This window comes from Rhinoraja longicauda, chromosome 1 (assembly GCF_053455715.1).
Source record: "Rhinoraja longicauda isolate Sanriku21f chromosome 1, sRhiLon1.1, whole genome shotgun sequence".
In the NCBI taxonomy this organism is placed as follows: Eukaryota; Metazoa; Chordata; class Chondrichthyes; order Rajiformes; family Arhynchobatidae; genus Rhinoraja; species Rhinoraja longicauda.
In genome coordinates, this window is record NC_135953.1 from 21,137,910 (window position 1) to 21,151,308 (window position 13,399).

The window sequence follows — 13,399 nt, forward strand, 5'->3', positions numbered from 1 at the left end:
GCAACTCTACCGCTAGGAACTCTACTCTGTTCCTAGATTGGGGGGATGGTGAATACAGCACAGAAATGTATGCCCTCATGTGCTGGGACTTAAATATCCTTTGCATGTTGACACAATTCTATACATAAATGTAGACACTAAACCAAATCTAAAGTAAAATGCCCCTTTTCCTTTCAGGTCACAAATGCAGTATGCTCAATTACAATGAGATTATCTTAATATAGACAGAAATTTGGTTCCTAATAAATTATTTTGGAAATAGTCATTAAAACAAAACAGTATATTGATTTAATTATTACTTGACATTTGATTTGAAATGGCTGTTTAATTTTTGTTCCACAATGAGTGCATATCACCAATTTAATTCTTCATCCATTTGACATGGAATAGGATCTTGCATGTTTATAAAGGAATCCAAGAAAGGTTTATTAATTAACTGTTCTGTGGAATGGGAATCATGCCAATGAATGACTCCACAATGAGAACGATTCAGATATATTTTTTGACTTTCAATAGTTTGGGAAATGTGAAAACTATTACTCCTTTTTCTATTTTACATTTGATCTTGACTTTAAGAACAGCAGTACTTAAATACATTTGAGTCCCCACATGCACTGTGCCACAGAAGTTCCGAACAACATAATTGGATCACTCTCGCCTGATGTTGGCAAAATCTGTAAAATGACTGAAATTAGTTAAAGCACTAAGGTAGAACCTTATAATCTATTATGGAATCATAAATGCGAGAAATAATAAGTAAGCAATCAAAACGTTTCCTCCCAAATTTTCCACATTCTGAACCTGATTCTTTAATGCACGTCTGTGAATGAGTGTAGTCCGACTTTAATTTGTGTTGATTTTTGTCTTAAGTGACAGGGGTTTGGGGTGGTACGATGGCAGAGCGGTAGAATTACTGCCTTACAGTGCCAGAGACCACGGTACGATACTGAATACGGGTGCTTGTCTGTAAGGAGTTTATATGTTCTCCCCGTGACCTGTGTGGGGTTTCTCAGAGATCTTCGTTTTCCTCTCTCAAAGACGTGTAGGTTAATTGGCTTGGTATAAAAATGTAAAATTGTCCCTTGTGCATGTAGGATAGTGTTAATGTGCGGTGATCGCTGGTCAGTGCAGGCTCGGTGGGGCAAAGGGCCTGTTTCCACGCTGTATCTCTAAACTGTGGTATTGTTGAAGATTTGTTGCCAATCCCTGGTTATCCTTGAATGCAATTTAAAATTGAACGTATTTCGCTCTGTCTGGCTGTTTAAAATGATGAGCAATGTCCTAAGTAAGCACACTGTTTTGCATGATATCTAACTTTAAGTGCTGATGGAGCTCAATCAGACAGTGGAAGATATTCTTCCACTAACTTATGACTTATGGATAGCTTTGGGAGTTTGTGAATAATGGTGCAATCATCTCATCTAATCTTGTAGCTGCAATAAAAATATATAGCACTATATGCCGCCATTTATCCTGACCAATATTTTCATACCGAGTATAATCGGAATTGATCATGCCATGGAGAAAAGGAATGGGTAGAATTTCTCATTCCTGTCATTTTTGTTTGAGGAACATTATCTACCACTTAATTGTCCAAACTTGAATATTGTCTGTTTTTTATTGCATGTGTACGTGTCTTGTTTCAGTGTGTAAGGAGTTGGAACTGAAATGTGCACTCAACAGCAACATCACATTATGTTACCTTTATGGAAAGAATGTTATTGGTGAACTAGGTGAAGATAGACACATAGAAAATGGGTGCAGGAGGAGGCCATTTGACCCTTCGAGCCAGCACCACAATTCATTGTGATCATGGCTGATCATCCACAATCCTGTAACCTATGCCTGCCTTCTCCCCACATCCCTTGATTCCACTAGCCCCTAGAGCTCTATGTAACTCTTTTAAATTCATCCAATGAATTGGCCTCCACTGTCTTCTGTGGCAGAGAATTCCACAAATTCACAACACTCAGGGTGAAAAAAATTCTTCTCACCTCAGTTTTAAATGGCCTCCCCTTTATTCTTAGACTGTGGCCCCTGGTTCTGGATGCCCCAACAATGGGAACATTTTTCCTGCATCTAGCTTGTCCAATTCTTTTATAATTTTATACGTCTCTATAAGATCCCCTCTCATCCTTCTAAACTCCAATGAATAAAAGTCCAGTCTTTCCTCATATGACAGTCCCACCATCCCAGGGATTCACCTCGTGAACCTACGCTGCACTGCCTCAATAGCAAGAACGTCCTTCCTCAAATTAGAAGACCAAAACTGCACACAATGCTCCAGATGTGGTCTCACCAGGGCCCTATACAACTGCAGAAGGACCTCTTTGCTCCTATACTCAAATCCTCTCGTCATGAAGGCCAACATGCCATTAGCTTTCTTCACTGCCTGCTGTACTTGCACGTTTACCTTCAGTGACTTGTGCACAAGGACACGCAGGTCTCGTTGCACCTCCCCTTTACCTAATCTGATACCATTGAGATAATGGTCTGAAGAAGGGTCTCGACCCGAAACGTTACCCATTCCTTCCCTCCCGAGATGCTGCCTGATCTGCTGAGTTACTCCAGCATTTTGTGAATAAAAACCTTCGATTTGTACCAGCATCTGCAGTTATCTTCTTATACCATTGAGATAATAATCTGCCTCCTTGTTTTTGCCGCCAAAATGGATAACCTCACATTTATCTACATTAATCTGCCATTCATCTGCCCACCCACTCAACCTGTCCAAGTCACCCTGCAATCTCCTAACATCCTCTTCACAGTTCACACTGCCACCCAGCTTTGTGTCATCTGTAAACTTGCCAGTGTTACTTCTAATTCCATCATCCAAATCATTAATATGTATTGTAAATCGTTGCGGCCCCAGCACCGAGCCTTGCGGCACGCCACTCGCCACTGCCTGCCATTCTCAAAAGGACCCGTATATTCCTACTCTTTGCTTCCTGTCTGCCAACCAATTCTCTATCCAGGTCAATACCCTACCCCCAATACTATCTATTTATGTACCATCCACCCATCCATCTATCCTAAAACTTAAAACTCTCGGTCCGTGTGTTTGTGTGCACCATTTTTAAAGCTACAGACATTTTAAAGTTTTAAAACTTTCTAACCCATTTCCTGAAAGTCCTCCGTGTATGACGTCACAATGGGCCACGTTCGACTTCATTTGCTCCTCACTCGCCAAAACAAGATGGCCGCTGGCAGTGCCCCCGCCCGCACTCAGTCGTTCCCTCGCCCCTCTGCCCTCGCACCATTCCCCTCTCACCTCGCCCGGCCCTGGCGAGACTCGCATGTTGGCAGTCAGCGTTGAACGCACAGGCACTGGTAAGTGCCTTTCGCAGCCAACGGCTCCACGGAGGGGAGTGGGTGGCGGCCGAGTGGGTGGAGGGGAGGGTGGTGGGGGGAAGAGAGAGTGGGGGTGGGGGGAGGAGGGAGAGAGTGGGGGTGGGGGGAGGAGGGAGAGAGTGGGGGGAGGGGAGAGTGGGGAGGAGGGGGTGAGGGGAAGAGTGGGGGGGAAGGAGGGCAGTGGGGATGGGAGAGAGTGGGGGTGGGCGGAAGGGGGTGTGGGGGTGGGGAGGAGAGAGAGGATGGGGGGAAGGGGGGGTGGGGAAGAGGGGAGAGTGGGGGTGGGGGGAGGGAAGGGGGTGGGGGTGAGGGGATGGGGTGGGGGAATGGGGGTGGTGGCAGGGCTGGGGGAGGGACAAGTGGGAGTGGGGTAGGAGGGATGGAGTGGGTCAATGGGGGGAGGAGGGGGGGGGATAAGGGGGATTGAGTGGGGGGGTTGAGGGTGCTACACCAATACAGGAGAGGCTTTTGGGTCCAGGACTCACTCAGTGACACCCTCTCCTCTTCCCTGTTCCCCCTCTACGAGGAATGGGCCTCAACGGGTCCACTTGTCTAGTGTGCTCTAATTTTGCTCACCAATCTCCCGTGTGGGACCTTATCAAAGGCTTTCTGAAAGACTAGGTACACTACATCCACTGGCTCTCTTTCATCCATTATACTTGTCACATCCTGAAAAAATTCCAGAAGATTAGTCAAGCAAGATTTCCCCTTCATAAATCCATGCTGACTTGGACCAATCCTTTTACTGGTATCCACATGCACCGTTATTACCTCTTTAATAATTGACTCCAGCATCTTCCCCACCACCAATGTCAGGCTAACTGGTCTATATTTCCCTGTTTTCTCTCTCACTCCTTTCTTGAAAAGTGGGATAACATTAGCTTCCCACCAATCCACTGGAACTGATCCTGAATCTATTGAACATTGGAAAATGACCACCAATGTGTCCACGATTTCTAGAGCCACCTCCTTGAGTATCCTGGAATGCAGACCATCAAGCCCTGGGGATTTATCAGCCTTCTGTCCCATCAGTCTACCCAAAACTATATCTTGCGTAATGCAAATTTCTTTCAGTTCCTCTGTCTTCCTAGATCCTCTGTCCTCTAGTACATCTGGGAGATTGTTTGTGTCTTCCTTAGTGAGTACCTGTTTCGAAGTACCTGTTCAACTCTTCTGCCATTTCCTTGTTACCCATACTAATTTCACCCGTTTCTGCCTTCAAGGGACCCATATTTGTCTTTACTAATCTTTTTCTCTTAACATACCTAAAGAAGCTTTTACTGTCCTTCTTTATATTCTTGGCCAGCTTCCCCTCGTACTTCATCTTTTCAGCCCGTATTGCCCTTTTTGTTACCTTCTGTTGTCCTTTGAAAGTTGCCCAATCCTCTGGCTTCCCGCTACTCTTTGCTGTGTTATACATATTTTCTTTTAATTTTATTCCATCCCTAACTTCCCTTGTCGGCCACGGTTGCCTCTTACTCCCCTTAGAATCTTTTTTCCTCTTTGGAATGAAATGTTCCTGCATCTTCTGGATTATGCCCAGAAATTCCTGCCATTGCTGTTCCACCGTCATTCCTGCTAGGATCCTTTTCCAATCGACCTTGGCCGGCTCCTCTCTCATGCATTCATGGTCCCCTTTGTTCAACTGACACTTCTGATGTAACCTTCTCCCTCTCAAATTGCAGATTAAAACTAATCATATTATGGTCACTACCTCCAAGCGACTCCTTTGCCTTGAGTTCCCTTATTAAATCTGGTTCATTGGACAACACTAAATCCAGAATTGCCTGCTCACTGGTAGGCTCCAGTACAAGCGGCTCTAAGAATCCATCTCGGAGGCACTCTACAAACTCCCTTTCTTGGGGTCCAGAACCAACCTGATTTTCCCACTCTACCTGCATATTGAAATCCCTCATAACCACAGTTGCATTACCTTTGTTACATGCCAGTTTTAACTCCTGCTGCAACTTACACCCAATATCCGGGCTACTGTTTGGGGGCCTGTAGATAACTCCCATTAGTGTCTACTTACCTTTACAATTCCTCAACTCTATCCACAGTGACTCTACATCGTCAGTCCCTATGTCACCCCTCGCAAGGGACTGAATTTCATCCCTCCCCAACAGAGCTACCCCACCTCCTCTGCCCACCTGCCTGTCCTTTCTATAGGACGTATAACCCTGAATATTCAGTTCCCAGCCCCAACCCTCCTGCAGCCACGTCTCTGTAATCCCCACAATGTCATATCTACCTACCAATCTCTAACTGAGCCTCAAGCTCATCCACTTTACTTCTTATACTTTGCGCATTCATATATAATACTTTTAATCCATTACTCATCTCACCTTTCTCATCGATTCCTATTACTCTCCCTTCCCTTCATGAGCTTTCTGTCCTGTTTCAGGGTATTTCTTAACTTTTCCTATACTCTCTTTCCCTGTAACTCCATCCTTGTCTATCCCATTTGACACCCCCCCCCCCCCCCCACTATTTAGTGCAAAACCACCCGTGTAGCAGTGGCAAACCTGCCTGCCAGAATGCTGGTCCCCTGCCTGTTGAGGTGCAACCCGTCCCTTTTGTACAATTCACCCTTACCCCAAAACAGATCCCAGTGGTCTAAGAATCTAAATCCCTGCCCCCTGCACCAGCTCCTCAGCCACACATTCAGATCCCCTATCTTCCTGTTCCTGCCCTCAGCAGCACGAGGACTGGAAACAAACCGGAAATAATCACCCTGGAGGTCCTGCTTTTCAGCCTTCTTCCGAGCTCTCTAAAATCACGCTGCAGAATATTTTTCCTCTTCCTACGTCGTTTGTGCCGACATGCACTGCTACTTCCGGTTGCTCACCTTCACCCTTGAGGATGCTCTGCACTCGGTCCGTGACATCCTGGATCCTGGCACTAGGGAGGCAACACACCAGCCTTGAATCCCGTTTGTTGCCGCAGAAACCCCTGTCTACCTCTCACGAAGGTGTTCCCTACTACCAGGGCTCTGCCTGACGTCGGTCTCTTCGGCTTTGCCTCAGCGCCATGTTTTGCCTCGCAGACTTGTCCACCGCTCAGACTGGCAGTATCTTCTGTCCCGACAGCTTCCAAGAGGGTGAACCTGTATTCAAGGGGTACAACCCCGTGTACTCTTGTACTTCAAGCTTCCTTCCCTTCCTCACCGTCACCCACCCACTCTCTTCCGATACCTTCGGTGTAACAATCTCGCTGTAGGTCTTGTCCAGGAAAGTCTTGGGACTGTGCATTGAGGAAATCCTTCACTGATATTTTGGGGTTGAGATAGTTGACTTGTATTAGCTATTACCACCTTCCATTTTGTGGAATTTGACTTCAGCCGCCAGATAATTAATTTATGTAAATTCGTTTAGATTAGTGTCACTGCGGTAAGTGAAAAGCTTTTGTTGCGCGCTAACAAGTCACGTGAAGACAATATATGATTACAGTCGAGCCATCCACAGTGTTTTTTTGTAAACAGCTCAGCAAAACTATCCCTGTACATTAGCACAGTCACCGCAGTTAGTACAGTATGAACAGAACAGCCCACCGAGTCCACATACAAGAGGCACCATTTTAGCTCCATGAAACAGAAGTAAAATGGAGTCTGTTTTCTTCAAGCAACCTAATTTGAAAGGAATATCATCTATTCACCTCATAAAGCACCTCTGCCTTGTCTGTAACTCCATCACCGGTTATGTAAATTTTCTGAGTTCTAACACTGCAAGATATGCTTTCTACAGTGTACTTTTATTTGTTCCATCTTTCTAAATTTGCTGTGTAATATCTTGATTAAATGCAGTTGAATCCTGCATTTGTATTGGCTTCAAGTGAGCAAAATAAATCTGAAGTATTTTTACATTTGTAGCTCACTGAAGAACGTCCAGATGCTTCTGCTGAGGAGATTGAAGAGCTGCTTGAGTCTCAGTGGGCTTTGCTCAGTGATAAACAGAGAGCACGTTACAATACCAAGTTCTCTATAGTTACTCCAGTTACAGAGCACAAATCGCCTGTATCAGGTTCAGGTAAGGGTGTTATAATTTGTGACCCGTGCTAACGTTTTACTCTGCACGCAATTGACTGCTATTTTAAACTTTGCTCTTTTTATGTTAAAACCAAGCATGTCTGACTAGATTTCAACCAATGTAAAATGCAAGCTCAGAAAATATATTTCTAAACCCTCTAGTAAGACACATTGCATCAGATGCATTGAGTAAAATGGAGACTAAATTTAGGTGAAATGTGAAAGCACGTTGCATCCAAACCAGCCAATTTTCTGATGGCATGTTAGGTGAAAATTATCCCCATGGTCTTTTTCAATAGAGTGTTGATCTGAGACAGAAAGTTTTGAGTAAGTCAACGGATCAGGCAGCATCCCCAGGGATCGTGGACAGGTGACGTTTCAGATCGGGACCCTTCAGGTTTCAGTTAAGTTTGAAATGGGGTCTTGACTCAAAACTTCATCTGCATCTGCAGAGATACTGCCTGACCCACTGAGTTACTCTAGCACTTTGTGTCTTTTTCTGTAAACCAGCATCGGCAGTTCCTTGTTTCTACAGATTTAACTGAGGAATCATTTTTTAGCGAATATCATCTTGCCCAATATTTTACTACATTGTCATCTATAAATTTAACAACTAATAATTGGTTAATCAGAAACTGATTAATTGGACAGTGAATGATATTTTGATTCACGCAACACTAAAAGCGATGAATTACAAACAAGAAGCATGAATATCTTAATTATTAATAATAGCAACTGACTGACAAACCATGAATTCTAAATATTAATCCACTCACATTTGTTTCTCTTTCCCTAATTGTGGCTCCAACAGGTTTCTCAGCTGGATCACCTGGGCCCACCAGACGCAGAGTTTTACAGGATTCTCCAAAAAGAACAACTAGATCTAGTGGTAGGTCAAAGGATGTTTTCCCCCCAGTTGTTTGATTTGGTTTTGTCAAGAGTGTGAAATATCCCAAATTTCACCATGCTTTCTCGTACTTCATAGTTCAGTTGGGGAACACAATCACAACGATTGTGCATAATTATTACATTTAAATTAAATTTTGGTAGCATTCAGTTCTATTCTCTTAGTTGTGTCCCAAGATTTACTCTGTTATGGATATATCTCCTTTATGCTCTAAAGAATTCATTGACGACTCACCCCTGTTTACTTATGAGCAGCAACCCCAATTGCCCCATCCCCCTTTCTCTGTTCTTTCTGCCCAGTGTACCTGTTGCTGTCTTATCTAGGCAGTTGACATTGTGACCAATATGTTCCAATGCTTGTACAATGTATACTCCTAATGCTTCAGTTATCACTGATTGTCTCTGCATCCCTTTCCAGAATCTACATTCATTTGTCTTTCCTGTCCTTATTATGGATGATTGCCTTTACATCATATGCTCGACAAAAGTTTCTTCAGGGGTGATCACCCTTTTTGTCTAAATTAAGCCTCACTTCTTGGCTGTATCTTGCCAAAGAAAAGGTTCAGAAATTCAACTTTTTGGTCCTTATTTCTGGGTGAACATAGCCGCTTGTTTTGCTACCTTGCCTTCAATTAAAACCAGCATTTTCATTTGGTTACTGAACATTCTCGAGACAGAATTACAAACAGCCTGGAAACAGACTCTTCAGCTCACTGAGTCTGCACCAACTATCAAGCACCCATTTTCACACTACACCTATCCTGATTCTTATAATGTTTCCATCGCCTCCCCCCGCGCCCGATCAATGCACATTCTTTGGGGTGTAGGAGGAAATCTGTGGATTTGGAGGAAATCAAGGTGGTCATGGGAGGATGTGTACATTTCACGCTGCACCTGTAGTCTGTAATGAATCTGGTTTGCTGGATCTGTGAGGCAACAGATATATCTGCATCAAGAGACTTCTCATCCTCAATGATTTCAACCTTTGTGTAAATTCACCATGTATTAACTTGTATTTTTTTGTTGCTTCATATATCCTTGGTCTCTTCACATAAATTCCCTAGCCCATGAGACCTAAGAGATGAATTAGGCCATTCAGCCATTGAGTCTACTCCATTCAATCATGGCTGATCTATTTTCCCCCTCAACCCCATTTTCATGCCCTTCATAATCCAGAACCTTTTGATCTCGACCTTAAAAACCCACTGTTATGTCCTCCCCAACCATCTGTGGCTATGAATTCCACAGATTCATCATCCACTAGATAAAGAAATTCCTCCTCATCTCCATTTTCAAGATGCATCCTTTTATAGTGAGTCTTGTTGTGTAAGCGCTTGTCGGTTCACTTGATCTTTCTACTTCCATCATCACAATCCAAGATAAAGTGTTTTTTAACACTTGCATTTTCCTATTTCCATTTTTTTTGTTCTTCCCTGGGAGTGGGGTGCTCTCAAAATCTCAGCTGTCTTGTTATGCATTTTGTACTTAATTACTTTAGTATGGCAATAATCTTACTGATCTGTATGCAAAAAAAATATTTCACTGTACCTTGGTATACGTAAAAATAAAGAACCATTGAACCAGCTCTGCAGTGTTCAGACCCTCGCTTCCTTAAGTCAACAAATAACTCTTGTCTAAAGAGCGCTAGGGGCTGGGTTGTTGTTCTGACACCAAGACATTAGTTTCCTGGTCTCTTTCCTATACTCCGTCTCATCATTAAAGATCCAGCCAAAAGAGTTTGAAGATCAGTCCCGACCTGACGAACTGACATATGATGAAAGAATGGGTCGACTGGACTTGTATTCACTGGAATTTAGAAGGATAAGAGGGGATCTTATAGAAACATATAAAATTCTTAGATTGGACAGGCTAGATGCAGGAAAAATGGTCCCAATTTTGGTGGGGGGTTCAGAACCAGGGGTCACAGTTAAAGAATAAGGGGTAGGCCATTTTGGACTGAGATGATGGGAAAAAAATTCACCCAGAGAATTGTGAATCTGTGGAATTCTCTGCCACAGAAGGCAGTGGAGGCCAATTCACTGGATGTTTTCAAGAGAGAGTTAGATGTAGCTCTTGGGGCTAAAGGAATCAAGGGATCAAGGAATCGGCAATAAAAAATAAATTTTAAAAAAAGATACAGGGGAAAAGCAGGAATGGGGTACTGATTTTGGATGATCAGCCATGATCGTATTGAATGGCCGTGCTGGCTCGAATGGCCCACTCCTGCATCTTTTTTTCTATGAAACATTGCCGATCCATGTCCTCTAGCGATGCTGCCTGGCCCACTGAGTTACTCCAGCACTTCGAATTCCTGGCCAAATGCAGTGGTATCATTGATCTTCTTAAACAAGAAACCCTTCTTAATTTTAAAGATAGAGTTGGTGTTATACTTGGCCGCGTAGTTATGGCTGTATAAAGAGTAAAGCAAGGGAATGAGGACAAACCCTTAAGGTATTAAGAGTCAGGGTAGAGGAAAGGTTATAAACAATTCTAACCGATTGAGGTCTGCAGTCAGGAAGTCCAGAAGCCAATTGCAGACAGTGGGCACAAGACCAGAAGTTCAGGGATGAACTTATTTGGTATTATGGAGGCAAGGAATGGGCTGTAATCAATGAATAGAATCCTGACATGGGTATTCTTATGTGAAGGTGATCCAGGACTGAATGTAGTCCAGTGGAGACTGTCCTCCACAGACCTATTTTCCTAACTGCAAAATTACGTGGTTTGAATTCTCCAGAAATTTAGTGCAAATCTGGGCAATTAGAAGTCTTTCAAAGCATGTCATTCTGGTCAATGTTAGAGGTACTGGGCAGTTGTCATCAAGACACATCACTTTTTCTTGGTGACTAGGATGAAAGTTTACTTAAAGCACAAAGTAGACTGTTGAAGTGAGAGGTTGAAGATGTCAGGAAAGATTGTGCCCAGTTGATTTTCCAAACATGTCTAGGGACTCCATTTGGGCCAATTGCTTTCTGAGGGTTTATCTTCATAAAGCTAAGATTTGACCCTTGTGATCTGATCTGCCATAGAAATGGATGGGACAGAGCCAACAGGATCAGGGAACATAACTTGGCCCTGCAGAATTAAGAAATCTTGTTTGACAACTTTGTTGTATATAAAATAATGACTGGATCAGATTATGCTTTTCTAAGGGCACTTAATGTTTCCTTAAAATTATATTCCAGTATTGTCACACCAACTACAGTGCATTCAGAAAGTATTCTGACCCCTTCACGTTTTCCACATTTTGCTATGTTACAACCTTTTTAAAAAATGTATTAAATTCTTTTTTTTATCATCAATCTACACGCAATACCCGAAAATAAAAAAGCGAAAACAGGTGTTTAGAAATTTTTGCAAAGTAATTCAAAAGAAATAACTGAAATATCACATTTACAAAAGTATTCAGACCCTTTGCTATGACACTCAAAATTGAGCTTATGTTCATCCTGTTTCCATTGACTATCCTTGAGATGTTTCTACAACTTGATTGGAGTCCACCAGTGGTAAATTAAATTGATTGTACATGATTTGGAAAGGCACACTCCAGTCCATATAAGGTCCCATAGTTGACAGTGCATGTCAGAGCAAAAACCAAGCCATGAAGACGAACAAATTGTCCGTAGACCTCAGAGACAGGATTGTGTCGAGACACAGATCTGGGGAAGGGTATAAAGCATTTTTTGCAGCATTGCAGGCCCCAAAGAGCAAAGTGGCCTCCGTCATTCTTAAATGGAAGAACTTTGGAACCACCAGGACTCTTCATAGAGCTGGCCGCCTGGCCAAATTGAGCAATCGGGGGAGAAGGGCCTTGGTCAGGGAGGTGACCAAGAACCCGATGGTCACTCTGACAGAGCTCCAGAGTTCCTCTGTGAAGATGGGAGAACCTTCCAGAAGGACAAATATATCTGCAGCACTCCACCAATTAGGCCTTTATGGTAGAGTGGCTCAGTAAACGGCACATGACAGCCCGCTTGGAGTTTGCCAAAAGGCACCTAAAGGACTCTCAGGCAATGAGAAACAAGATTCTCTGGTCTGATGAAACTAAGATTGAACTCTTTGGCCTGAATGCCAAGCGGCACCGCTCATCACCTGGCCAATACCATACCTATGGTGAAGCATGGCGGTGGCAGCATCATGCTGTGGGGATGTTTTTCAGTGGCAGGAACTGGGAGACTAGTCAGGATCGAGGGAAAGATGAATGGAGCAAAGTACAGAGAGATCCTTGATGAAAACCTGCTCCAGATGGTTCTGGACCTCAGACTGGGGTGGAGATTCACCTTCCAACAGGACAATGACCCTCAGCACACAGCCAAGACAACGTAGGAGTGGCTTCGTGACAAGTCTGTGAATGTTCTTGAGTGGTCCAGCCAGAGCCCGGACTTGAACCCGATCGAACATCTCTGGAGGGACCTGAAAATAGCTGTACATCGACGCTCCCCATCTAACCTGACAGAACTTGAGAGGATCTGCAGAGAAGAATGGGAGAAATTACCCAAATGCAGGTATGCCAAGCTTGTAGCGTAATGCCCAAGAAGACTTGAGGCTGTAATTGCTGCCAAAGGCGCCTCAACAAAGTTCCGGGTAAAGGTCGGATTACTAATTTAAATGTGATATTTCAGTTATTTTGAATTACTTTGCAAAAATGTCTAAACACCTGTTTTCACTTTTTTATTATGGGGTATTGTGTGCAGATTAATGATTAAAAAATGAATTTAATCCATTTTAAACTAAGGCTGTAACGTAGCAAAATGTGGAAAAAGTGAAGGGGTCTGAATACTTTCTGAATGCACTGTATGTTAGGCTAATTGGCCTGTTCCCAATTTCCTCTTTTATTGAGCAGTGTTACATTCGTTGTTTTCCAATTTATTGTGACCTTTCCATGACCTGATGAATTGTGGAAGGTAACCACCATTGTAGCCACCTCTTGTGGACCTCTTGGATGCAAACCTTTGAGTGTACGAGATTTATTAGTTTCTCCAGAATAATTTTGAGTTTTACTTTGAGTCTTCATATAAACACAAAATCATACTGTCATTGGCAGTACTGACAATTACTTTATTCACTTTGATTGAATTCATCATTCATTGCAAACTTACAGAAGTTCTACTTTTATCA

At 43.2% G+C, this 13,399-nt stretch overlaps 1 protein-coding gene across 8 annotated transcripts in view; it reads left to right on the forward strand.

Annotated features, from left to right (window-relative positions):
* The window catches only part of nsd2 (nuclear receptor binding SET domain protein 2), a 110,387-nt gene that overhangs the window by 37,670 nt on the left and 59,318 nt on the right, over positions 1–13,399 (forward strand). For all 8 annotated transcript variants that reach the window (XM_078415346.1, XM_078415250.1, XM_078415435.1 and 5 more), the window contains 2 exons: positions 7,220–7,376; positions 8,187–8,264. In XM_078415346.1, coding sequence (XP_078271472.1) covers positions 7,220–7,376; positions 8,187–8,264 — 235 coding nt within the window. The remainder of the gene's footprint in view (positions 1–7,219; positions 7,377–8,186; positions 8,265–13,399) is intronic.